This window comes from Scatophagus argus, chromosome 24 (genome assembly GCF_020382885.2).
Source record: "Scatophagus argus isolate fScaArg1 chromosome 24, fScaArg1.pri, whole genome shotgun sequence".
In the NCBI taxonomy this organism is placed as follows: Eukaryota; Metazoa; Chordata; class Actinopteri; family Scatophagidae; genus Scatophagus; species Scatophagus argus.
The window spans coordinates 6569515-6596075 of record NC_058516.1 but is presented as its reverse complement, the minus strand read 5'-3'; the positions used below and the strand labels follow the sequence as shown (position 1 = coordinate 6596075).

Genomic DNA, 26561 nt, shown 5'->3' with positions numbered 1-26561 from the left:
GTTGCATTGATTATTTTAGAATGTGACTTTAATGACTTACACCGTTACCTGATAATATTAGCGTTCATTACTTTCCATTCAGCAAGTGACAAATTGCTTACACCCACAGAAACATAATACAGTTTCATTTTCACTTCCATGTAGGCCTCCTCTCATATAAATCTGTACATACTTAAACCAGCTAAAAGTAATCCTTATGGCCAATTGGGTCATTATGAACGCAGGGTCCAGGGTCTGCATGCAAACGCATCTATTTATGCATTGTGACATTACCACATTTGAAAAAATGAATAAATAAATAAATAAATCTGTACCTTTTTCAAATTATTTGCATTTTGTTTATACACTTAACTGTTTCACAATACCTTCTGTAAATGTTACTTCCTTACTTAATTTCTTAACAAAGATATTATAATGTCTGTATGTGTGTATCCACATGTGGCAGTGAGACATTACGTGCGTATTTGTGCACACGTGTGTCTGTACATCCTAAGAAGAGACAGACACAGGAACAGACTCATTCTTTCCTCTCGCAACAAGTCATTCATTCTGTCATGTCTTGAGGTGTCCTGGCTATTTTCCTGTATTATCTCTGCATCTTCCACTCCGCACCAGCATGTTTTCACGTCCTCTAGAGGGGACGATTACTGGACTGGATCATAGGATGAGGTAATAAGAGCATCACTACACTGCTGTATGTGATTTTACTGCACTTCTGTGTTGTGTTATCATGCCTTGCAACCATACACGTTGTTAATTTCCTGCCATTATGTCCTGGAATCTGGAACACAGACGGCGCCCTTTGCACAGGTCAGTGTGTATGGAGGTGAAATGAAGATGAATGCATGAAATGGGGTCAAGACGGTTCAAAACTTTTAAATGGCTGCAGAGCATGTGCCTCCATGGAAAAACTGAGTCCCAAAAGGGTGAAACATAAAAGACATGAACTCACCTTTGGTCCAGGCAGACCTTCTCCTAATGGTCCTCTCTCTCCTTGGACTCCCTGTGGCCCTTGAGGCCCCTGAATAAAACAAAACAACGCAAATGACCACCGCATGAACATGTGAACAAGTGACGGTTCTCCAAAGCCCTTCCAAGAGTAGTGATTGTTCAATCATAACTTAACAGCCTAATCCAGACACAGCAGGCATAACACGCTTTGGATTTTTCCACATGATTGTAGTTGAAGCGATAATCAGCATGTGCTAGAGTGATAAAGTGTGGAGGGTTGTGTTTTGTTTTCTTAATCTTTTCACTCATCTGCTCTAAAGTAAGTTAAACTGTTAACATGTTTGACTAACTCTTGTACTACCTACACTAGTAACTTGGCATTACCAGTTAAGCCATGGAGCATATATTTTATTTATATCATTTACTGAAAATACCCAAAAAACGCTAATCTCTTTACTGTTTATCCAAATACATTTTCCTATAGCAAGAGACTATTAGACTACTATAGTAATAGAAGCAACAAGCTTGACCCTGCAATATAACAACAACACCGGTCCAACAATATGCCCGTTATACAACTCATCAACTTGTGAGGATGCTGACTTTTTGCGTGGGTCATTTAGCTTCAGGCTCAGTCTTCAACTGTACGGTCTGCCTTGCAAACATGTAATTTACTCTTTCAAAACGAGCCAGTTGGGAACATCAGAAAATCAACAGGAAACAGACTCTAAAACCAACCAATGCAGCTAACGATGATTAGCTAGTTAGTTGCCTGCTGTCTCAAAAACGGCTTGACAGGTGTAGACAGTAGCATCGATAACTGGGGGCAGCCTGGGTCTTTGTAAAGGATCAATTAACGTTGCGCTGCCATCACCTGCAGCCTTGGTGTGCGGTGCGTGTGCTGCTTTCTTACCGGTAGTCCAGGCTCGCCAATTCCCTGAGGACCAGGAGGTCCTGGCTGACCCTGGATGCCGACATCACCCTGTGGGAGGGTAAGACGAGTGCAGGAACAGAATGAGACACATAACATTGTTATGTTCTCATGAGTTCATTTTCCAAAACAATAGGGTGGCAAACTTTACCTTGGGTCCCGGAAGGCCAATTCCTGTTTCCCCTTGAATTCCAGGTGGCCCTGGAAGTCCCCTTTCCCCCTATAAAATGACAGGCAGGGACAGACATGTGTAAATACCCATACCGTTTCACAAACATACTGCTTTGATCATTTGATTGCTGGTCTGAGGTCTTGTTTTGCATTAATGGACATCAGTACTGCAGCCCAGCTTATTGATGACGACATCCAGTAGAAAAAGAACAAAAAAAAATAAATAAAAAAAAATCAAAAACTTGTTCGATTTTGTCCAGTTTAGTAGTTCCTCCAACTCCCCATTTACAAGTACTGCTTTTGCTAACCCTAATATTTAGCGATTTTTAAGAGGGGGTTTAAACATGTACTATGGGGTTCCTTCATTCCTTCAGTCAAGACTTTATTGGCAAAGAATGCAATTATTCACTCAAGGCTGTAAATCACACTTCTGGTGTGCAGCAAGAGGCGTAAAGAGGGCGTGGAAATGTTAGTAGGTGCATACCGGCACTTTTTTCTCATTCCCTTGCCCTTTCAGGCAAGTTGGGACAATGTTTTAAACCAGACATTAGCCTGCCATTCAGGTGATATAGGATGACAGCCAGACAATCAACATGAACATTCTTCCAAAATAATTAAGGAGGGAGCACTTGGTGGGGAGTGTGGGCTCATGGCAGAATTGGCAGCTATAACACGAGAGAAGGAGTTTAAAAAGTAGGAACAGACAAATAGGTTGACAAGGTAATAACAGATGAGGTACTTCAGAGGGGGGTTCAAACGTTCCACTGGGGATAGATCATAACTCACCAAAAACTGTTCAAATGTATGGTCACCCTAACAGTGTTATCAGTTTGTCAGGCTCCTTGACATTTGTGATGTGATATGCCTGTGATAAACCAAGTTAATCTGAACACATTTAAAATGTCAGCTTTGTGAGTGTAATGTTACTCAGAGAAAAAAACTTTCAAGAAATATGTCACGTGTTTTTCCATTTGATATTCTTCCATGTGTAGCAACACATTTCATTTTTCACCTCTGCCTCCACAGGTAACAAGGTCATTCATTATCTTTGTGCCAACTGCTGACATCAGCCTCCCTTTCATACAATGATGAAAGAGACTTAATTCAAACCAGGCTGAAAAAGAGTTTATGCCCTGGACCAAGAAACCCAGTATCGTTTAGATATACATCTGGTTTTGGAAAAGGGGAGGTCAGTCGCTGGCACAAAGTGAAAAGGTTTGGTGAAAGCATGTGAAAAATAAAAGATCAAAAGTATCAAGACTACTGAGGAATACTTACTTTTCTACCCATTGGACCTTCAGGCCCGATATCGCCAAGTGGACCAGGCAAACCCTGAATTAGAAATAAGCATATGACAGTCACACAACGAGTATTGAAAAGTAGCAGTTATTACAGCTTATTGAAGTCAAACATTGAACATAACATAGTTGAAATGTAAATGGAACCACTGACTGTAGGCCAAAATCCAGTGATTGTTCAGTTATATCTTATTAACTTAAACCAGACATGGCCTGTCAAAGCAGTGTGCGTGGGGCTATACTTTGAACTTGGTGTATGCAGGGTGGTGTATTTCTTTCAACCTTATAAAAGCACAAACAGCATGTTTGTCTGCTCAAGCAGCTAATGCCTTTTCAGGACAACACCATCAACTGCATGGGAGTTAAGGTGCTAGTGCTACTATATCAGAGTTATGTTTTCTCCTCATCTTCCCTTACTTAAACATTTTTTACGTGGATCTGGTGAGGATGCCGACTTTTGCCCGGAACCAGCATGAGCAATATTTACTTTTACGGGGTTCTTGTTGAGCTAGAAACATTAACATTAGTTAAGAAGAAAGTTTTCCACCAGATCACAAAGTTGGTGCTCCAGCTGTTGAAATCTGCTGTTGTCATCTCAGTCAATGAAACTGATGAATCAAAGTTTTTTCAGAAGTTACTATAAATTCAAGCCTGCCTTCTCCATGACTGTAAAATGAACATGTGCCATGACTGAATGGATAGCTTGACATGTGTAGAGCTTATCAAACAGCCATTTGGATTTTGTGATTAAAAAAGTGGTAGATTTTACCTGTAATCCACGATTTCCTCTTGGACCAATAGTACCTTCAGGACCCTGGAAAAGAATAGGAGTTGCTTATGAATAACCCATGGTGATCATAAACAATATTTTCACCCTATAGGGGTTGTGTTACACACAGCAAAATTCTTTAGTAAAGCGTTAAAATTGAAGTGAGCTGAAATGACACTGTCAAGAGCTCATTTATCTCAACTGTGTAAGAGAGTTGGTGTCATTGGGTGGTGCGTGAGACTCAACCCCCACAAAGTTATGAAACCACGTCTCTCCTAATGCAACCTCATGGATTTCTATCTCTGGTGTTACAGAGTTCACTTCTAACTCTGGACAGAATTATTTTAACACTTGATCTGAGCTGTATTTGTAACACTTTAGGAAGTGTTAAATTAACTCTGGGACAGACTGGGACAAAATAAAGACCCTGAGCTCTGACAGATTTCCTCAACTGCATTACTGAAGCCAGACAAAACCAAAACAAACAAAAAATTATACTAGAACTTTGTTTCAAGTTCTTCAAACGTGAAAGAGCAACATACTCTGTCTCCCTTAATTCCAGGTGTGCCACACTCCCCTCGCTCCCCCTGTAAGAGAACAAAAGCAGATTAGTGAAGTCCTTAGCCTCGTGTCATTTGCATGCATTTCTGAAGTAAATTTCATGCATTATTTCAGAATTATAATCAAATTCCATGGCTCCATTACAAGTTTGAGCGATTTCCCCAGGAATATAACATCCCAAACAGGAGCTGGTTTGCAACAACTAATGACATGGGATTTACGTAATTAAACTCCTTCAAAGGAAAAGTAACTGTAGATACTTGGAGACAGCCTTAACAATAACAGTATTTTCTGTGTATGCTCCCTTTCAAGGCACTTTATCAGGTCTGGAAAGCCTAATTCTCCAGCGTCTCTCCCTGTTACGGAATTTCAACAAGCGTGAGAACCTGATTCTTGGGGGCATATTGAGATATATATTATACAGCAGAATCCATACATTACCTTCTCTCCTTTGTATCCCGGTTTTCCCTGTGTGTACAAAACACTGTTGTTAAGTCAGGAGGAGCTCAGGTAACAATCAAAACACAGCCACACAGACCACAGAACAAGACACATCTCCTTCCCTTTCCAGGCAATGATTTATGTGAAAGATGAAATGGACAAGCTTTTACACAATTCTTTTGATCTTAACTTGATTTAAGACCTTCAGCTCACCTCTGCTCCATCCCGACCCGGAAGTCCACTCAGTCCGCTTTCACCCTAATGGAAAGACGGATTTTAGTTTTACCAGGAAAGGCAGCTCTCCTGGTTTGTACCAGCAATATCTTGAACTGGCAGAAGGGTTGTATTATGTAACTGAAAGTTGTGAGTATGAGTAGGCAGCACCTTGTGTCCTTTTGGGCCGGGGCTTCCATCTTCTCCAGATCGTCCCTTCTTGCCCTGTAGAGCAAGTCATGAAAGCAGCATTAGGCAGTGTGATAACTTTCAAAGAAATCAAGAGCACTTTAGAATGACAGCTGGGCAGCATCTTCTCCTCAACTGTGTGCCTTCTATAGAGCCTAAAGGCATAACATGTATTCTAGTTACTTGTCTGTAAGGTATGCTTGTCTTATGCTTGCATTTATTTTTTGTCTTCCATGAGCTACACGAGTTAACATTATCAACAGTTGAAAATCACAGTACAGTTGCTCATCCATGGTTTACTTTCATGAAATGACAGTCAACAAAACAATCTTCCTTCTTATTGGCTGCCTCGTGTTCTGCAATGTGTAGTGAGAAAGCTCTTTTTGTTGACTGATATGGCCTCAGAAGCAATATGTTTGAAGTCCATCATGGCTAAAGGCCACTGAGTCTGCGAGCAAATAAGTCAAATAAGAGGGGATTTCAAGTTGTCTGCATGTGTGTGAGAAGACTGACCCAAACAACTGTCTTCTCTTCTCCATGTTTCCACGCATGTGTCTTATGGACTATGCATGTTCTTATCTTTCAAGTATCTCCCTGTCTGTACATCTCTGCCTGCACACACTGCTTCCGTCAGTGTGTGCCTGCTGCCTGTGATGTGAAACAGCTTTTGTTCAGAGCATAAGGTTTAAAAGGGTAATTACTCTGTTCTCATCCTGTGAAAATACATCAAAGCAAAACCACTACATCTAATTGTGGCTGACCTTCTCTGTGTAATAAAAGAAGCTTTCACATCACGATATGCTTTTGGCAAGAAAGGCATACGTGCAATATCTTATCCACCAAACATGTTTCCCCAGACAATGCCGTCATGGCTGTGTTCTTTCAATAGATATGAGTCTACTGATTGCTCATGTAAATATCTGTTTAGGCCTGTTTTAAATTAACTGTAAGAGGAATGCAAGGCATTTGCTTTACTCTCACTGCTGCAGGGAAACTCAGCTTCTCAAAAACCACACGATTTACTGAACCCCTGAAACCCTGCAATTTTGAAGCATTAGCATTAAGGGTGTCTTTGTCAGCTGTGTTGTCTTCTGTGGCACTTCAAAGAGAGCCACTTTGGAAGTAATTGTCTTTTACGGGAAGTAGAAGAATCACATGGTTTTCAAGATGAGAGAACTGATCCTATTGTATGTTGCAGTGGAGGGACAATATGGGATCCCATGCCTTCAATATTACACAAGTGAAAAAGACATTAAATAAATATTCGTACAAAAAGAGTGTGTGACATGCCATATATAAATGAATAATTTGTGAAATAACTGAAGAAATAAATCAAGCTCAACTCTGTATTATAGAACGTAGTTCCATCATTCTTATTTTCTTATTCTTATTCTTTATTTTTGAAAGTGTACAGTACACAGACACAGTAACTGTATTGTTACCTATATTTAGCTTAGCAGAGCTGCTTACCTTACATAGCCAGCTAACAAGCTAGACTTGATTATTATTTAGCATCAAAGGGATGAGAAAAAGACCGCCTGCCATTTATCCCTTCGCATATTATATCCTTCTCTGAGGAACATCTTTAAAATCATAAAGGTAACTACTTAGCAACAAACCACAATCAAAGCCCTGCATGGCTTGTCAGCCAGTTAGATTGGTAGCATGTGCAGCCTTGTTAAGCTAAGTACCAGTACATAAAAGACGATGCCAATATCTGTTTATTCAGAGGAGTTAGTTTGCTGATTCAGTAGTATTTTGACATTGCTGTTACTCTTGCTAATTGGTGCTAATTGGCTAAATTTTTGTAGCAATTGTTGAGCTTACTGAGAGGCAGGATGTTTGTCTGAAATATGAGAGGTCGTAAACAATACCAAGGCCATAAAAGGTGACATTATGGTATAAAAAGTGAAGTTAACAATACTAATTTATGTAATCTTGAACAGTTTGGGCTTCCATAGGCCAAGGTTGGGTAGGAGGAATACTTACAGGAGGGCCGATGGGTCCTCTCTCACCCTTTTCACATACACACTTGCTCTGGGCCAGAGGACACTTAAAACACATGAAAAGAAGAATCAGACTGGCCATACAAAAGATAGGAATCAAGAAATATGCAGAAAGACTGCAGTCTGGAGACTTACCCCTTCATCTGCCAGCACCGTCTGTGGAGCAAGAAACACAAGAATGTGAATATGTTGTCAAATTTACTCCATATGATTCATTTATACCTCACCAGCGCAGACTTACAGAAGGAGATCTAAGAAAACCTGCCTCATGCAAAATCAGAGCTGAAGCTTTAAATTCTGGTCTCACAATTATATGGCAGGATTAGACCAGAGCTGCAAACACCTGTTACTCAAATACCCAATTAAACTTGTTCACTGCTGGCCTGGGTTCAGTTTGTCAAATGGCCTTCAACCTCCTCCATCTGATTCTGTGAGTGGGTTGTGTTGTACAAGAATTGTCTTCTAGCTCACATCCTACACTTCCTCTTTTAACAGACACTTCTGGCGAGACCCCTGGTTTCACCCTGTGGGTTTCTTTACTCTTCAAAGCTGACCACATTCTCTCTACAAGGGGGACTGGTTGAAATTCCACTGGGGCTAAACACAAACCACATGCATTGTTCAGTAAAATAGCCTCAGAGTTTAAGAGATGTTTCCATAGTAGGGAGGGGAATCTGAAGACAACACAGTTTGTCTGCTCTGAGGGGACGGAGTGATGCAGTCAAATGCTGGGACAAAAGATAAAAGACAGTTTTTCAGCTGAAGTAAAGGCATATGCTTATGACATACAGATGCTGTCTGTACAGGACAATGAGATGCTGCTGGGGTGCTTGCATGCCAGCAGAATGCAGGCTGTCAGGTTCAATGCTCTTGGAGCCTCAGTGCAGGTTTTCTACCTTATCATATTTGGATGTGTACCACCTGTGTCAACAGTAAGTTCGAGTTTGAAGTGGTGTTTAAGGAGCTGGTTGAATGATGTAGCGTGCATGCATGTTTTTGCTGGGTTCCTGCTCTTACTGCACCCAATTTTCTCACAAAGAGTTTTAATGCAGAGCATATGTTATTACAGCCAACAGTCTGGTTGTGTCAGCAGGATGTTGTTGTGCAACACATGTTCTAATTATTTTCAAGGAAATTTATACTCAGTTTATGAAAGCAATCACTCCAATCACTGAAGTCAAGATAAACAACTGGAAATGAAGACAAACCTTGTACTAGTTAAGTTCCAAAACATACAAAGCCAGGAAAAAAGAAGGATTTCAAAGATTTACATCTTCCCAACAGCTGTCAATTTCAGAGAGGATGTCAGAGTGAATTTCTTTTTACAGTGATGACTTAGGTGATGACAGCAGACTTATTATTACGGCAGTGGGTACCAGGTGTACATCAGAGATACAGTAAGCCAAAAAAATCATAGCAGTGGCTGGTGTTGAAGACAGCACAAGGGAAGTGCTTATTGGGTGCGTGGGAAGGAAAAGACGCTAACATATCATTCTTCTGGCAAAAGTCTGTCAGAATAATGGTTTTTTGAAGCTTCCACCTGTCGTAAATTACTGGCCTCAGGTATCAAACATACATGCAATTTCACAAAATGTAAGTGCTAGCAAAGTGATTCATTTTAAGAGCTGACTTTGAGGAATGCAAAAATTGCACAGTCATGAGTAACATCAAAAACCAAAAAGCTTTCTATGAATGAACTTTTAATACCAATTTCTCCACGCACAATTCTGTATGAAATCTGAAACAAATGAAATTGTTTTTTTACTCACTATCTCCTTGATGACTTTTTCAACAATGCCTCTATCCTGCAGGTTGTGAAGGTATCGTGAGGCTGGGGAGCTAGCAATTAGCCGCAGCTGAGCTATATTGGCGGGCTCGTTGGCTTCAGGTGTGATGCCTATGGTGAAGAAGCGGACGCCCTGGTTCTTGGCATCAGCCACAGCTGAAAATATGTCCGGGTTCCTGGGGTGTGAGATGCCGTCGAAGAGTAGAATGGCAATCTTGATGCTGCTGGTAGCCGACTCCTCCAGGTAAATACGGGTGAGGTTGGTGATGGCATAGGTGGTGTAGGTGCCATGGCCGATATATGCAATGGGAGCGATACGAGCTTTGAAGTCGTCAGAGCCTCTCCACTGTTTGAAGGTCTGCTCTATGATGACATGGCTGCTATACTGAAGGAGGGCCGCACGGGAGCTGAGCCCCCGGCCAGTCTGCAGCCTGAGGCCCTGCAGCCGGTCCATCACATCTGTGGCAAACCGCTTCTCCTGGGCATGGTTTTCCTTGGCACTTTCTGAGCTGTCGATCAGAAAGGCCAACTCCAAACTGCAATCTTCATCAATAAGTGCTGGTAAGGAAGAAAAGTTAGCAATTAAGAATTAAAGGTACAGTTTAATTGACTACAGTTTGTACACTTTCTTAGATGGAAGGATCTATGCCACCCTTATATCTGTGTCCTAAATATCAGAATCAGAATCAGAATCAGAATTCCTTTATTAATCCCTGGAGGGAAATTCTTGTTTTTACAGACATTGCACATGCAGTATTCCCGACCAAGAAAGGAGAAAAGTGCAGAGTATAAAAAATATGCAACCTTGTCTGGCAGCTGTAGCTTTATATTTCGCATGCATGACATCAGAGTGGTATCAATCTTATTATCTAAGTCATATAGCTATGCTAGCAAAAAAAAATTGACATTTTCATCATTAGTCAATAGCATCAAAACAAACCTCCAAATTAACAGCACATATTTTTTAGACCATATTTCAATCAAGTTATATGACTACTATAGCTCTCATATGCAGCTCAATATAATGACCCAACAGATCACAGCCAAATGGAATTCATGAGCTGAAGAGAAATTTTCATCTGTGGAGATTTCAGAAGGGGTAGAGGTGATTTATTGACTGTTTAGGTTCTGTAGTCTGATGTCTTTTCAGGACAAGTGTGATAAGTTCATGAATGTGACATTATTTTGCAGAAATAAAAGTAGCTCAACTTGCTGCACCAACCTTTAGCAGTGGAAGGAGGTCACAGATCTAATATAGGCTGAGGATAAATCACATTAATCTTCACTGAAATATGTCACAGAGAAAAAGTGCCTGGGGAAACAGGATTCTGAGCGAATAAAACATTTGGGTAACAGAGCACTGAACGGTCACACAGGAGATGGATGGCTTTGAGAAATCCAAGAGATATGATCATTTTAAGTGGGCTGCATCCTCCAGCGATGTCCTTGTTGAGTATCATGTTCTATTTTTTCACCTGTGGCAGCACCTTTTTTTCTGGTGATGAAATAAGTGAAACATGTGCCACCTGCACAAATTCCACACCACTTTTCAAGTAAAAGCATCAGTGGGAAAAAAACCCAAAAAAACAGTCCACCAAAAAAAAATTTAAAAAGAGACTACTTCAGACTTACATTTGCTGTTTTGTGGTATGGAATTGGATGGAAATTGTTTGCTGCTCTTTTTCCTGGTGGTCACCACTTCTTCTTCATAGTCTTCTTCATAGTCCTGTGCCCAAAGACCTTGGAGTCCCCACAGTAGCAGGAGCCAATGTAGTGAGGGGATCATGACTTTCCTGAGAGATAAAGACAAGACGGAGATGGAGTCAGACCCAGACACATTCTCACATATAGTTTCGAAGAAATCTGCACACACTCACAGAACAAGCACTAACAAGCATGTGTTTGTCAAACTCAGGCATCAAGCATGCATACACACAATGTTGCTGACTTAGGTCTCCAATGTGTTCAGCTTTACAAAGCTCTGTAAGCAGTCAAGAAATTCAAGAAAATTGCAGATTCTTCATTCACAGTTAGATTGGTTCCATATCCTGACCAACAAAGTGAGTGTCCTCTTCTGCTGAATCCTAATTGAGAGTCTGCAGGTCAAGTTGGCACCTTACAGAGAGAGCAGCAGCAGTGCGTTGCCAAAAGGTTAGACCATATTCTGGCTCTCATGAGACTCAAATTGTAAGCTCACATTAAATGAAGTGAAGTCCAGCCCTTTTTCAAACTCACTCCCATTTTGGGGAGTGTGTAGGAGGGGTGACTGGGGAGAGGGAGCAGTGAGTGCATTTCCCCGATTTTTATGAGAGTACCATTTTCACTTTGTTAGTCATTCCATTTAAAACTGGAGGAGGAAGGAAATCCCCTGGCAATAATAGCAATTTGTTCTATTTGCTCGCTTGGTAATATTTTTGGAGATTTCCAATTAAATAAAGGAGACATTTTACACATTTTTTAAAGGACTGTTCTCATGCTTGACTGTATGCAAAAAATTAATAAGTTAAAAAAAATATGATATTATGTAACTTTTGAAAAAGGAAAATACATCATACACATGAAAAGCTGAATAAAACTCATAAAACTCAAGGTTGTGGTGTTACAGCATTACTTAATTTGGTAAGACTAGGAGCTTATGGTGGCTAATGCTCGTCAATGTTAGTTATCTTTAAATAGATATTGCTGTAGACAGCTGCTATCACATTATAATTTAACAGTCTCTTACTTTGTCTGAGCAGGCAGCGTACAGTGGGATTTTAGTACTTTCTGTGGCCAAAAAATATGAATATAATTGAATAAACAAAAAAACAAATAAAGTTGCAGGCTGTTAAATCCCACACAATGAACTAAAAGCTCCATTAAGCCAAGGGAAACTGCAGAGTTACGTGATTCTCCGTGGGTTCATCAAGACACGTGACCCCTTTCACATTACACACAGTCATTTGATCCACTGCTGATACAGAAATATCTGTGTATTATTTATTTTTTTAGTCGTGCCTCCAGAGGCCTCACCCTCAGAATAATCCAGAAAGCTGCAAACGTTTGGAAAGGTAATTTATACCTTCAGGCAATACACCTTGCAGAAGCAGTGTACCATGATTCATCTGTGAAAACACCCAGAGAAGTCATTTGTTACTCTTGCTCTTGGCATGATTTACTGTAAACATAGATTTCCAGAAGTTAGAAAGAAAAATTACTCTGAGGCGTAGTGCCACTGTAGCTGTAACATAATTCATTTTGGTCAGATATCAAAATGGGCAAAATGGACCCACTATGCATTTCTTAAACATAATATTCACCCCAAGTCAACTCAAGCTCAGATTTTGTACATTTACACAAGAAGAAGTCTCTTTTCTGACAGAGATCTCTCCAAAGCTGGATGTAAAAGGCTACAACAGCACACTTCAGTCAATTTTTTATAGAACCTTGGTGTGTGTCCTTTTCGGCACCAAAGACAAGTCTCATAACTCCTTACACCTTATAATAATTCCTATGTAGTCCTGGATCAGAGGAGTCTTAACATCCCATGAGACTGCAGCCATAAAAGGTGGACCTGGAATCACATAACTCTGCGACAGGGAAGATGGTGTGTGTTTTTATAGCCCACTGTATTACTGAAAGTAGGGAAGGCGAGCTGTCACTCAAGAATGCTCCCCCTGAAAGATGGACCTCCTTAAATCTACTTCAGCCCCAGTCATTTTAATATTGTGCCTGTTTGAAACTAATTTGCAATGAGAAACAGGAAGCTGTCATTGCTGATGTCTAACTTGAAAAACTAAAAAAGGTACAGCCTTGGCTCTTTCACATGAATGAATTAAGCTTTATCGCTTATTTTTTTTGCATGATGCATAATATACAGCAAAACTAGGACACAGCAACCTGCTAAGATACGAAACGCAAAAGGAAAACCACAGAATTTCTAGTCATGATGTGCCAAACAGGGCAGCAAATTCACACTTATAGTCCTTATTTTTACTGCAGGAATTCTGAAAAACTGGGCCTAAACATCATTATGCTGCATTTAAACTTTGCTGAAAGATTTTCTCTAGAAGACCCCAGAGTAAACTATATAAGGATTAGGTGACGGATAGTGCAATCTAAAAGAGCACAGTGATGCTCTGAGCAGATGGAGAAACCTAAAGGGTACCAATAAAAAGCAGGTCATGGCATTTTTATGTTGTGCCACACAAATTACTTTAACAAGCAAATGTTTACCTTGGAAAAGGTGTGTGGCAAGAACGATGCAAGAGCAAGTCTTTCTTTACTGACACTGCAGAAGCCACAACTTAGCTCTGTGATACTCCCTACCCCTCCAGGTATCTTTTCCTGCAGCATTTGGTTTAACACTGTTTTCACAAGATAATGCATGTTCCTTCAACATATTGTCACAGCAAGGCGGGGAACAGGACTGACACTAGTGGCAGTTCATTGTTAGCGGAAGAATAGCAAATCATGTGTAAGATTCTAAGATCAGAGCAGGTATGTATGTCTCAACAAATTTTCATACCCGTTTGATCTAAAGGGGAGGCAACAGCTTATGACTGCATGCACTTTTTGAGCCTAACAATACTAACAGCCTACAGCCATGTACTCAAGCAGAGAGGTGGGAGAAAGAAAAGATCACTATTACTATCTAATAAAGCTAGATCACTATCTAATCACTAAAGTCATTGGATACATCTGCTTCGCACTATGACTGTCTGTACAACATTTCATGACACCCCATTCAGCAGCTGTGCAGAAATTTCAATCTGGACCCAAGTGCTGTTCTGACTGACAGAGAAACATTGCTACATTGTTAACACCACTTCATCTCGTTATACTTACTTGTTTCAACGACAATTTCAACAATTATGTTTCCAACATAAGAGCATTTTCATAGCCTCTGAGGTCTTTGATCAAAAATCTTGAAAAGTAGAAAACTGTTTCTTCACAAGTACTGCATGTCAGTGAAGAAGGTTAAATGCTCACCTGCTGTCAAACTGTCTATGATGGAGGAGGAGGGCTTTGCTAAACCTGAAAAAACACAAGTGTGGCATGGGAAACATTTGCAAGGTTTAAATAAAAGTTATGGATACGGATTCAAATACAGAGCAGATTCCACAGTCCATAAACTGGGTCATCAGACTTTCCTAACAACAGATGAAGCAGAACTAAAATGGTAACCACATTGGCATCCGCTGCACTGGATACTTCATTGAACATGTCCATTCCTGCGTCACCTGGCCTCTCACACCGTTGTGAACTCATTCACCGGATCAGCACAGCTACAGTAACTGCAACAAAGGCACTATGTTTGGATAAACTGAGGACTTAGATGGAAACTTTTTGGGAAACACTGCCAGGTGATGTTAACAATGATCCCTACCTTTTTCACAAGACATTTTTAAAATAGAAATTTGACATTCAGAGTGTTGACAGTCTGTGTCAACTCCTTGGTGTTCCTGTAATAATTTAACAACACAAAACCACAAAAGCCTGGTAAACACATAGTCTTCTCAGTCATCACTCATCGGGCTACAATTTGGGGCATGCACAGGATGCTTAATTCAAATATGAACAATGTTTTCATAGACAAATACAGACTAGTAGAGATGCATTTGTGCCTGCAGAATGTCTGATAGTCATCTGTGGGTAGGAGGAGTCATGCAGAGCCACATTCAATCAGTTACATTAACAGCTAAAACATAAGTAGGCATTGCAGTATTTGCTTTGTGTTTTGCAAAATGTTGTGTTGATGAAAACAGCCGAGTAGATGTGTTATGAATGATACTAAAATACATCCTACCTGGCAATTACAACTCTCAGTTGTTTTTACAACTGAACACATCAGAGAATCCCAAATTTTATATTATCCTATTGTGTTCAACATGCTTTAAACTGAGACAAAGACAAATGATAAATCATGATGATATAATAAATGATATAAGCCCTCTAAAATGAAAAACACATGCAAAGATGCACACAAATGGATGCGCACACACACTCGTGCATACACTTGCACAAACTCTTCTTTAACACACTCTGTCTATTTTAATCCAGCAGCACCCTCTAGTGTACATATGGTTGTGTTCAAACGCCACATTACAAACTAATACCGGAGACAGTATGAGCTATATATTCATTTTCATAGCATAAAGGTTTTTTTTTTAAAACATACAAAAAATCAATTAACTTTACCATTTTCACAGGAGACATTTTGTCTTTTCACTAATGTTAGTAATTACACTTGTCCTGCCTTGATGTGTCAAAATGTCTTCCCTAAAAACACCTGTGTGTTTTCTGAGGGTTGTGGACAGCACACTCGAAAAGGTTTCACTTAACATACTGACTCTTTTCAGTGTACTGTATTTTGTCACTCTCAGACTTCATGCAGACTCCAAACCTGCTTAGAATTAGTAGGTCAACTGGCATGTTGCAGTAAGCAGTAAAGATAATGATGTCAAAAGACTCAAACAAATTATTCTGCAAAGGTAGACTCCTGTAAGCATGCAACTAACATCTGTGGACAATTTTACATACACTTTATCTGGGGAATAATAAATAAAATGGAGACTCAAGACATAAACACAGGCAGAAGAAAACCTTCCTCCCCTTGAAATGGCACACTATGCACAAAGGGGACACTAATAACCCCAAGACCACTTGTTCCGATGTAGCTCTACATTAACTGACGAATGATTTAAATGATAACTTATATGCAACTTTATGTGGACTGTCATCCATGTTTACTGTGTCAAACAGGCCAGCTCTGGAGGACAGAATGACAGCAAGATGAGCTTAACGTTCACGCATGCTCAGTGTAGGATTTTAAGTTGCGCGCTTGCGCAGCTCACCTCAGCGGTCATTCATTATAAAGCCGCAAGTTCCTCTGTCTCTTTCCACCTTCAGCCATTTTGACAATGTTGGGAGCTGTGGGACGCTGCTGCACCGGGGCTCTGCAGGCTCTCAAGCCTGGGGTCCAGCCCCTAAAGGCTCTCGTTGGATCCCCAGCCGTCCTTTCGCGTAAGTACTGCGTTCTTGGTCCTTGTGACCGAAATCGTAAAAATAAAAGACGCATTCATGCACCGGTCTCAGAAGGGCAGGGGCAATGCTAACGTTAGCTGTCGCTAGCAACATGCTGGCTGCCCGCAACAGGCCTTAAGATTTAAGTCAGAAATTGGAAAACTGTAAAAGCTGTTCCAAAATTATACATGAGCTCACATGTGCACGTAGGCTCCTACTGGCAGATATCCTACATCAGGAAATGAGTAGGATGTGTTGATCTTGTGCTGGCAGCAATGACCTTTGTGTAATGACATGAGGCGGTGTGAGACTGCAAGGGCTGCTAACTTAGCATTAACTTCCAAGTTGTCTTTACGTGAAATCAACAAGGTTACAGTCAACAACTAGACGCATTAAATTCACACAGCGACAGAAAAAAACCATGTAGCTCATGATACAGTTCAAACTTGCGTGCCATGGGGTGCCCTGCGTCTGTCTTTTCATTTTAGCAGCATTAGCATCGTGAGCTCAATGTAACGTCACATTTCATTCATCTGTCAAAGCTTTCCACGTAGACATTATATAGTAAGGGAAATTACTTATTCTTACTTACTTATTCTATATCACACAAGTGATTTAATTAGAGATCGAGTGTCACTCGATCGTTTCAGTTGTTTTAAAGCTATTTTGTAGTTTGGCCCACAGCTATGACTTGACATTGAGATGGAGCGACCAATAACGCAGTTACTTTACTGCGATACCCAGTACTTCTGAGTGTACAGGCTCCTATTTGAGATGAATAAATACCACCGTCATAACAAGGTCATAACGACAGCGCTCATGTATGTCACCTGAGCTAAACAACGACACTGCATTACTTTACAGGAAGAGACTATGTCGCACCTGCTGCCGCGTCCGCCGCCGCCACCGGGCGCATTGTGGCTGTCATCGGTGCCGTCGTCGACGTCCAGTTTGATGAGGGCCTTCCTCCCATCCTCAACGCCCTGGAAGTCGCTGGCCGTGACTCCAGGCTAGTCCTGGAAGTGGCACAGCACCTTGGTGAGCATTTGAGATAATCTCCAATCTTCTGTGCTTGTGACCTTTTTATATGTTAATTCATGCAATAAATGTCAAATGTTTTTGTTTAGGGGAGAACACAGTGCGTACCATTGCTATGGATGGTACTGAAGGTCTGGTCCGTGGACAGAAAGTTCTGGACACCGGTGCCCCCATCAGAATCCCAGTGGGTCCCGAGACCCTGGGCAGGATTATGAATGTCATTGGTGAGCCCATCGACGAGAGGGGTCCCATCTCCACCAAGCAGTGAGTTCTTATTCAAAATTAATACACTGAGTAATTAAATATCTTGTTGAAGGACAATGTTAAATGATTTTTTAATTTACATTTTTTCCTCACGAAGGACTGCACCCATCCATGCGGAGGCACCTGAATTCACTGACATGAGTGTGGAGCAGGAGATTCTGGTGACTGGCATTAAGGTTGTGGACCTGCTTGCCCCCTATGCCAAGGGAGGAAAGATTGGTAAGTGTTAAAACATAATGTTCACTCACAATTGGTTCTAGGTGCAAGATAGATGGCTTTCTTTAAATCCTCTTGATTATATTATGAAACTAATCCTGTGTTTCTTAATGGTCGCAGGTCTGTTTGGTGGTGCTGGAGTAGGCAAGACTGTATTGATCATGGAGCTGATCAACAATGTGGCTAAGGCCCATGGTGGTTACTCTGTGTTTGCCGGTGTGGGAGAGCGTACACGTGAGGGAAATGATTTGTACCATGAAATGATTGAGTCTGGCGTCATCAACCTGAAGGACACCACCTCCAAGGTCAGGAATTTAGCAAGCCTTAAGAAACTGTTGCAGAGCGGCAGGCAGGCATATTTAGCATAACATTTGAGTAAACCTCAACCATTTACCTGATCTCTTGTCACTGCTAGGTGGCGCTGGTGTACGGTCAGATGAACGAGCCCCCCGGTGCCCGTGCCAGAGTGGCTCTGACTGGGCTGACTGTTGCAGAGTACTTCCGTGACCAGGAGGGTCAGGATGTGCTGCTCTTCATCGACAACATCTTCCGCTTCACACAGGCTGGCTCTGAGGTCTGTGGAACAACCATCATGTCAGTCAGTAGCAAAGTGACAGGGGCAGGAAATGTTTCAAAATACATTTTATTAAATAATAGGGTTATATGTTTGAACTTGGATGCAGTGTGGTTGAAAATGTTTGTGGCAGAATTGATGCTAACTAGTCATCTTTTACTTCTCAGGTGTCTGCCCTGCTGGGTCGTATTCCCTCTGCTGTGGGGTACCAGCCCACTCTGGCCACTGACATGGGTACCATGCAGGAGAGAATCACCACCACCAAGAAGGGTTCAATTACATCTGTGCAGGTAAACAGGATTTGGAGGTGAACTGGCACAAGCTGCCAGTGCATTGTCACTCATTGTATTTGCTTAAAACAGCCTTTTTAAAGGTGGTTGATTAAGATTATTAAATTACTGTAATATTGGTCTCTCCAAAAGGCTATCTATGTGCCCGCTGACGATTTGACTGACCCTGCCCCCGCCACCACCTTTGCTCACTTGGATGCCACCACTGTGTTGTCCCGTGCCATCGCTGAGCTGGGTATCTACCCCGCTGTCGACCCCCTGGACTCAACTTCCCGTATCATGGACCCCAACATTGTCGGAGCTGAGCACTACGATGTTGCCCGTGGTGTACAGAAAATCCTTCAGGTTTGGGACTTGTACTTTTTGAAACTTTAAATTTAAAATTATAATTTCAGTAGGTTTAACAAAACATTAAACAGGCTAACTAGTTTGTTTTCCTCCTGCAGGACTACAAATCCCTGCAGGATATCATTGCCATTCTGGGTATGGATGAGCTGTCTGAGGAGGACAAACTGACTGTGGCCCGTGCCCGCAAGATCCAGCGTTTCCTGTCCCAGCCCTTCCAGGTGGCTGAGGTCTTCACTGGCCATTTGGGAAAGCTGGTGCCCCTCAAGGAAACCATCAAGGGCTTCAAGAGCATCCTTGGTGGTAAGTGTAGTTAAACTCACTGATATGACTTGTTTGAATACTTAAACCTAGCCAAATATTTCTTTATATTTAGTGGGCTCTAATGTTGCTTTCTGTACCTGTTATCCTGTAGGTGAGTACGATGCTCTGCCAGAGCAGGCCTTCTACATGGTCGGCCCCATCGAGGAAGTCGTTCAGAAGGCCGAGAAGCTGGCTGAGGAGCACTCATAAACATCCAAACAATCTAAACTGTGGGGAGAAGAGGAGAAAAACAAAAGGAGAAGGGGTCTTGTGGTTAGGAGCACTTGGTTTGTAAAACATGTCAAAATGCAAATGTACCTGTCTTGTCATCCTTAAAGAAAAGTTCTATTTAATGTTTCCAATGAAAGATGGAATAAAACACTGTCTTTACACAAAACAGCTTGTCAGCTGCATATTTCTTTAGTAGTTGTACTTGGAAATCTTAATCCTAATGGGCAGTTTCATGAAAAGTTGTACTCCTCCAATGACCACAAGATGGCAGTCTTGAGCCATGTTAAGCTATCAGAAATGTGTTGCAGCTTGTTATGTTCAAAATAAATTGGTGGACAAACAATTGTGTTTGTTTCAACTTTTCTAGATGATGGGGATCAGGGGGCCTTTGTACAGGGTCACAAGATGATTAATGTGAATAATAAGAATTGTAGGGCCTAAGTAAATATACTTAATATCATAAAATACAATTTATCTGTTTTATGGTTACACTAAGCTCATGTCTGATGGTTAACCAATAGGGACAACAAAGCCCGCAGTACTACAGCCTTTCAGTTCAATACTTGCCAGCACTTTAACAATTCTTGAGGGTATAATTAGTTCAATGAATGCTCAGGCCCAGATAAGCTGCAGAAAACAAATGAGAACTGATTAATGAAAGTACTTCCTAAAAAACATGAGATGAGCTTCCCAGCTACTGTCGCCAGCAATAGGCTGTTTGCCACAGATCTGATGAGGCTGAACATTTTACTGTCTCCTGCAGGACGAACAGAGTGAGTAAAGGATTGTAGTGAGCAAATTTGTGACTTAAAGCTGGAGAAACCACCTACAGCTCAATGTGACAAAGACCAAGGAACTGGTGGTGGACCTGAGGAGGACTAAGGATCCAGTGACCCCCACCAACATCAAAGGGGCCACTGTAGAGGTGGCGGAGTAGTACAAGTACTTAGGTTTGTACTTGGACCGCAAACTGGACTGGTGCAAGAACATGGACGCTACAGAGAAGTTGGTCATATCCAGTGTCATCACATATGCTGTTGCCTGCTGGGGCAGCTGCCTGAGGGTGAGGGACACTAACAGACTGAACAGCGTCATCAAGAAGGCCAGCCATATTGTGGGAGAGAAACTGGACTCTGACAGTGCTGTCTGAGAGGAGGATGTTGTCCAAAATAAGGACTATACTGGGCTTTCCCTCTCACCATCTCCACAATGTGCTGATCAGCTACAGGAGCTCATTCAGTAACAGACTGTTACTCCCACTGTGCACCACAGAGCAACACAGGAAATCATTCCTGTCTGGCAACAGACTTCCTGTGATTTCCTGGGTCACGTGTTTTCCCTTGGTTGGGAAAACTGCCAATTGCAATGTCTGTACATTAAAGGATTTCTCCTCAGGGATATATAAAGGAATTCTGTTTCTGCTCTGCTGTCACAACAATCCCTTTGTTGACTTTTATATATATATATATCTACGTACAGTATATATATGTATAACCTGTTAAGTGGGGTTGGGAGAAGAAACTGTATTATTTTTGCTCTTTGAGCTTTCACATCTGCTTATCATTAAACCTAAGCTTATCATTAGTATGAACAAAGGTTACTAGACAAGAATGCCCTGTAATGTCTCCAGTCCCACTGCATGTCAGAAAAGCAAGCTGACAGAAAATATTCACTGGAAGGATAAAGACAAACCAAGTATTTTTTTTTTAAAACTGCATTGTTTATATCAGAGATAATGCATAACTGTGGTCCAGCTAAATGTTGGCTATGCAAAAATGCATGGAAATAAGGCTTCACTCAGGATGGACAAAGATTACAGTAGTGACCAGAAATTGTTAGAGTTGCATAAAACATGTACACATGGATGTAAAAAGCAAAGTTTATTGCTTCTGTTTGGCAAGAGGAATGGCTTCCTTGCTCATGATGTAATCACTGATACAGGTTGGCATGTATGACAGTGGCAACCAGAAAAGCTTGGCGTCCCAGCCTGGAGAGTAGCGGGTGCGGGGCCGGACAGCGGACACAGCGTGCTCCATACACCTGACCACCTTCATCAGATCTCCATCACTCATCTTTGCAACTTTGTCGGTTATCACTGCTAACGCTAAGAGGGAAAATGATTATGAGTGAATGAATTTTAAAAAAATGAAAAAAATGGAAGAATTCAACAAAACGCATCAATGAATATAATTATCCAAACTTACCCTTTTGAAGATATTCAGTGCCATAGTCATCTCTGACCTCCTGGGGCATTCTGTCCCACAGCATCTTGACATTTTTGCTCAGGATAGTGGCGTCCGTCACGTTCGTTTTGAAGAAGCCTGGCTCAATGCAGAGGACTTTGACTCCAAAAGGTGCCATATTCAACCTAAATACAACATTATTTGTAATTTATGTTATCAGTACTTGCTTGCAAGAAATCTTTGTGTTGACATACTGACAAATAATTGACTGTGTGAGTTAACATTTTACCTGAGACTGTCATTGAAAGCCTCCACACCATATTTAGAGATCGTGTACGGGCCTCCTGTAACACTGATCCTCCCAAAAACACTGGCTACATTGACCACCCTTCCCTGTGCTTTCTTAATGAGAGGCAGGACGCTCAGGGTCACCGAAATCACCCCATTGAGGTTAACATCCAGCATAGACTTGTAGTCATCAATGGTCAGCCAATCACACGGAGCAGTGGGAACAGACACACCGGCATTGTTCACTAGAGCCCATAAGCCTACAACGATCACACAGAGGACAGTCACTTTTAACCGTTTTAAACAAAATTTAATTTACACATTAAATTACAGAGACAGTCTTCCCAGTGCAGGATTTAGGGGCAGAAATGGAATGTAAGATTCATAGCCATGTTTTCATTAGTGTAGGAGCACCTCATCATTACCTTAGCATGAACATTTTATGTCTACACAGGGGGTTGTCTTCTACAGTAGCCCAGAATGGACAGACCAAACACCAGCTCTGCAGAGTCGAGTTTTTTTTTTTTGCATAGATTGTAGGGAAGACTGTAACAACCAGTGTTTATTTTTGCCACCTGCTAGATGCCACAAAATCCTACACACTGGAACTTAGAAGAAGAGTACGAAGAGTTGAATCTACCGCTGCAGGAGAAAAAGCTCCAAGCATGTCAGTATATGCTGAGAGTAATAAGTTGGGTGCTACCTGGCATCATTCTCTATTGGTTAAAAATTTGACAGTGTGTGATTTTATGGTGAAAGTGTGAAACAAATACATTGGTCTGTTACTGAGGCACAGCAAACAGCACTGCTGGGCAGACACATTAATTGGTGAACTATGTGCTCAGCCGTGTTGTTCAACTCTTGCTGAAAGAAAATTGATTGTTCCAACCTTAAATGGAACCATTTAACCACAACAATGCTAGTGATTATTTGAGAGTGTAAGTATACACATTAGTACTTTGTGAAATGCAAATGTCAGCATGCCAATATGCTCATAATAACAAACCTGTCATACTGATGCTAAGATGCCCAATCACTGGCTAATTTTAGCTTGTTGGCATGTTAACCATAACATTTTATGCTCATGTCCAATAGTTGTTGATATATTTCATTCTGGGTGCACAAAGGAGAGTGTTAACACTCCACACTCACCACGTTCCCCCACTTTGTCCTTGATCATCGCTGCAACTTTGGCAACACTGTCCTTTGACCTAACATCTAGGTGTGTTGTGATCAGGTTGCTGGAGCAGGATTTCTTCAAATCCTCCTCTCCTTTCTCTGTGAAACATGTGGCAATCACTCGAAACCCCTGTTTGTCCAGATACCGGGCAAGGAGGTTGCCAAAGCCAGAGTCACAGCCTGTGATGTATACATACTTGTTGCCCTTGTCTGGGACCCTGGGTAGTTCCCTGACCCAGCGGTACAGGTAGTAGAAAACCACCAGCCCCAAAAAGTACAAGTACATGGCTAAAAGAACAAAGAAGGAAGACTGTTATTTCTGCACAGATTTAAGCCACAGTGAGCTGAGTAAGCTTATGAGGGAATACTGTAGTGCAACAGTGTCATGGCAGTTGCTTGCACAAGAACACCATACAACAGTGAGTGAAGGCAGTTTTGAGTTGGTTGCTAGTCTATTACGCAACTTTACTACATTTAAAAGGAAATACTGCACTTTTACCTTTTTACTTAGAACTTCTACTACTACTTATTTAGTTTACTAGAACTACAACTGTTTATTATTTATTCTCTCTGTATCTTTTTTATCTACACTTAATAGGATACACACAACACCAAGTGGATCTATCAGCCCGGCCATGCTCACAAACCACAAAAGAAGTAGACTAGAATATTACAAAGTACAAAGATTGAAGTACAGTGTATGAAGTTTGATTAACTTGGCAGAGATAACAAGCAGACAGGCTACTGAGTGCTATTCTGGGTCCAGATGTCACTAACCTGGGGTTTCTTTACCTAATTAAACTTACCTTTACTTCCTTAAACTCTTTTTAACTAATTAAGCTCTGATGAAGTGGGACACAAAAACTGTACAAAAACTTCACCAAACCAATCCAGGCAATTTTTCCTGTTCAACATGGACTTATTGACCTCTACCCATATGAGACGATAGCAATATCATACCAAATAGAAGCATTACGGTTTATAATGAACAGTCTCTAACAAAGTCCCCTTCTTGCTAGTTGTATCAATAAGACATTAGATAATAACACCATACCTGTCGTGCAGAGGCGTTCTCAGACGGTCTTGTGAGCAGACAGCTTTTATATAAGTCGAGGACTGTAAAGCCGGGAGGAAACACCCTTGTCACCGCTCTCTGCGGTGGACAAGGCAATAGGCGCCATCTAGCGGCAGGAAGAGTAATAGCTGCAGCCGCAGTTTGACCTCTTCACCAATCAATCATCCAATCACTCAGTTCTAATTTTGCTTCGATTCTTATTTAGTTATCGGCCTGTTAATATGTATTATCTTTAACTGTACTTTTTACCTTTGTTTGTCCTTGTGTTGCTGAAAAAAACCCTAACCCCTCACTCCCTTTTTCTGTTCTTGTGAGCTTTATGTTATCTGCTCCAGTAGGAACAATGTCAGACTACCTTCAGTAATGTCAGGGAGAAAAGGCGAATGTGAATCATATTTTGCAAGCTTGTCTCAAGTTTGTTAGAACAGTACTACTTTTGTTACTGCTCAGACTTATGCTTGGGCAAAGCACAATTACAACTCAGAAAAAAAATGTCTTGCATTTAAGTTGATGAAACTTAACAGGATTAACCTTAAATGTATTGGGAAAGTGTTGAATCTAAATTTTAAACGTAATAATTGCGTGCTGAGCGAGGGTAGATTATCTCCTCATGTTGACTTAAGCAGTGGCAAAATTTGCATGTACATGAATGTATCCTTACGTCATTCAGCAAAGCACATGACAGCATAAAGTCAGGCAACAACAGGACATTTTTCACTTTCTTACTTTTTAAAATTTATGTTTAGCATTATGCTGACTCTGAATTGTCATGTTCCTTGATATTTGAAATTTAACCTTTATTTAAACTCACTCACAAGCCTGACCCTATCAAGTCGCTAGGGCTAACACGGTTTATTGCAAACAATTTATTTCTTAAGTGTCCTCCCAAAAAGACAAGCAGCCACACGTTTCAGCCACATTAGTCAAATATTCACTGACCTTTCAGATTTGTTTAGCCTTAGCTTGCTAGCCGCTAACCTGCAGCTAGCCGCTAACAGTCTGTACGTTGGCACGGAATTCTTTTATTTTGTGGCTGCGTCATATCTTCAGGGCTAAAGTTGGACCGCCTCTTCCCATTTAGTTACAGCAGCTACGACTGACTGCTGCCAAATATGATAAACATGTAAATCCCTGGATAGATAAAACCAAGCTAGCATGAGCACAGGCAGTGCTCATTACAAAAAGAAAACAAACTGCGTAGAGTTTCCTCTACTTATCTCAGTGACGTTACTGATAAACTCACCATTTTGCATTGTTCTCGTTCGTAGTTGCTGTATTTCGCGTTTCATTGAGAAAACAAAAATACTGCAGTTTTCTTTCTTTCTTTGTGAAGTTTAGTTTTTGTTTTCTGTCTCGTCAATTTATTTTTGCTGTAGTTTGTATAAGTGAAGACTGAAAACAAAATGTGCACAGACTGTCTATATTCAGCTGCGACGGTCCTCTAACACAAAACTTTAGGTTTTTACGTAACCCACAGAAGGAATGTCTTCTCATTAAAGTTATAGTTAGTGTCTCTTTGTATGAGTGTAACAACTGTACTAACTCACCACAAATACAGCTCATTTCTTTGGAGTCAATCGAAGTCCTGCCACTTTATCTTTCAAAGTGTGCAAAGGGTCATAGGAAGCTTCGACCACAAGATGGCAGCAGCGTCGTCTGGTGATTAATTTCTTGCTGTCCAGGTGCTGCCTTCAAGCGCTCCTTGTAGAATTCGACTTCCAACAAGACATTTCTTGCACAAATGCCTCGGGCCTGTAATTTGATGTTGTAGGAGAAAACAGATTAAACAGATATACAACAGACTGTGTTATTTACACATTGCTGCACAAAATACACCTACACACAACTCACAAAACCTACACTGAGTACACAAAGCTCGCCAATCTGTAACGGTCTCAGTGAGACAGAAAACATAGATAGTAAAGACCTTTGTTTGTTGTCTTCACGTTTGAAATATTTATGCCTGGCAATGATTAATAAACTTTACTTGTATGATGTGTATGTTTGGTGCTTTACAATAACACAAAACAAAACAACTGACAAAACAAAACAATTTAAATCAATTAAAGAGTTTTAATGACATTAATTTCTTTCCTCATCCTCTACTTTTCAAGTCGAGGCTACTGCATACATCGCCCTTGCCAGTTCTGAAGTTGTTGATTTATCGTTACGTCCTGTTCCACAGAAACTTTGCATCTTGGATATATGTCCACAATTTTTCTTTTTGTAGTTTCCTGATAGCACTTAAAGGCAG

At 41.0% G+C, this 26561-nt stretch overlaps 3 protein-coding genes across 12 annotated transcripts in view; 1 reads left to right on the top strand and 2 right to left on the bottom strand.

Moving 5' to 3' along the window:
* LOC124055655 (collagen alpha-1(XXVIII) chain-like) overlaps positions 1-18367 on the bottom strand; it is a 34819-nt gene extending 16452 nt beyond the window's left edge. For 4 of the 8 annotated variants that reach the window (XR_006842750.1, XR_006842751.1, XR_006842752.1 and 1 more), the window contains exons 1-14: positions 14288-14370; positions 10949-11109; positions 9300-9874; positions 7666-7686; positions 7514-7576; positions 5507-5560; positions 5336-5380; positions 5123-5149; positions 4663-4707; positions 4121-4165; positions 3332-3385; positions 2034-2102; positions 1865-1933; positions 953-1021 (exon numbers count right to left, since the gene is read on the bottom strand). Coding sequence is in view for 5 of the 8 variants with exons in the window: in XM_046382669.1 (XP_046238625.1) it covers positions 953-1021; positions 1865-1933; positions 2034-2102; positions 3332-3385; positions 4121-4165; positions 4663-4707; positions 5123-5149; positions 5336-5380; positions 5507-5560; positions 7514-7576; positions 7666-7686; positions 9300-9874; positions 10949-11109; positions 14288-14364 (1374 nt within the window). In the remaining 3 variants the exon portion in view is untranslated. Of the gene's footprint in view, positions 1-952; positions 1022-1864; positions 1934-2033; positions 2103-3331; positions 3386-4120; positions 4166-4662; positions 4708-5122; positions 5150-5335; positions 5381-5506; positions 5561-7513; positions 7577-7665; positions 7687-9299; positions 9875-10948; positions 11110-11252; positions 11510-14287; positions 14371-16152; positions 16290-18233 lie in introns of those variants that run through there. The other 4 variants (XM_046382672.1, XM_046382670.1, XM_046382671.1 and 1 more) reach the window with 4 other exon arrangements.
* Positions 16166-19925, top strand: LOC124055658 (ATP synthase subunit beta, mitochondrial). Its single transcript, XM_046382677.1, has 10 exons — positions 16166-16321; positions 17186-17359; positions 17449-17623; positions 17721-17842; positions 17960-18144; positions 18255-18413; positions 18581-18703; positions 18836-19048; positions 19150-19351; positions 19464-19925. The coding sequence occupies exons 1-10, from the start codon at positions 16219-16221 to the stop codon at positions 19559-19561; spliced, it is 1554 nt and encodes a 517-aa protein (XP_046238633.1). The 5' UTR covers positions 16166-16218; the 3' UTR covers positions 19562-19925.
* A 1518-nt stretch (positions 19926-21443) lies between these two features.
* LOC124055661 (retinol dehydrogenase 7-like) lies at positions 21444-26004 on the bottom strand. Of its 3 annotated transcripts, none has more exons than XM_046382682.1 (5): positions 25855-26004; positions 23206-23520; positions 22055-22313; positions 21787-21950; positions 21444-21686 (listed from the first exon to the last, which is right to left on the bottom strand). In XM_046382682.1, exons 1-5 carry the CDS (start codon positions 25868-25870, stop codon positions 21463-21465), a joined length of 978 nt encoding a protein of 325 aa, XP_046238638.1. In that variant the 5' UTR covers positions 25871-26004; the 3' UTR covers positions 21444-21462. The 3 variants fall into 3 exon arrangements, with proteins under 3 accessions (XP_046238638.1, XP_046238640.1, XP_046238639.1); XM_046382684.1 differs by lacking the exon at positions 25855-26004 and adding an exon at positions 25247-25785; XM_046382683.1 differs by lacking the exon at positions 25855-26004 and adding an exon at positions 24287-24384.
* Between the last annotated feature and the right edge of the window lie 557 nt (positions 26005-26561).

What these genes read in the sequence shown, in the direction of transcription:
- LOC124055658 (XM_046382677.1), top strand. Translation starts at nt 16,219, where the DNA reads ATGTTGGGAGCTGTGGGACGCTGCTGCACCGGGGCTCTGCAGGCTCTC. An exon ending in GGAAGTGGCACAGCACCTTG is followed by an intron (nt 17,360 to 17,448) that starts GTGAGCATTTGA and finishes GTTTTTGTTTAG; the next exon opens with GGGAGAACACAGTGCGTACC. An exon ending in TCACACAGGCTGGCTCTGAG is followed by an intron (nt 18,414 to 18,580) that starts GTCTGTGGAACA and finishes TTTACTTCTCAG; the next exon opens with GTGTCTGCCCTGCTGGGTCG.
- LOC124055661 (XM_046382682.1), bottom strand. An exon ending in GCTTTCAATGACAGTCTCAG is followed by an intron (nt 21,951 to 22,054) that starts GTAAAATGTTAA and finishes TGTTGTATTTAG; the next exon opens with GTTGAATATGGCACCTTTTG. An exon ending in CACTGAATATCTTCAAAAGG is followed by an intron (nt 21,687 to 21,786) that starts GTAAGTTTGGAT and finishes TTTCCCTCTTAG; the next exon opens with CGTTAGCAGTGATAACCGAC.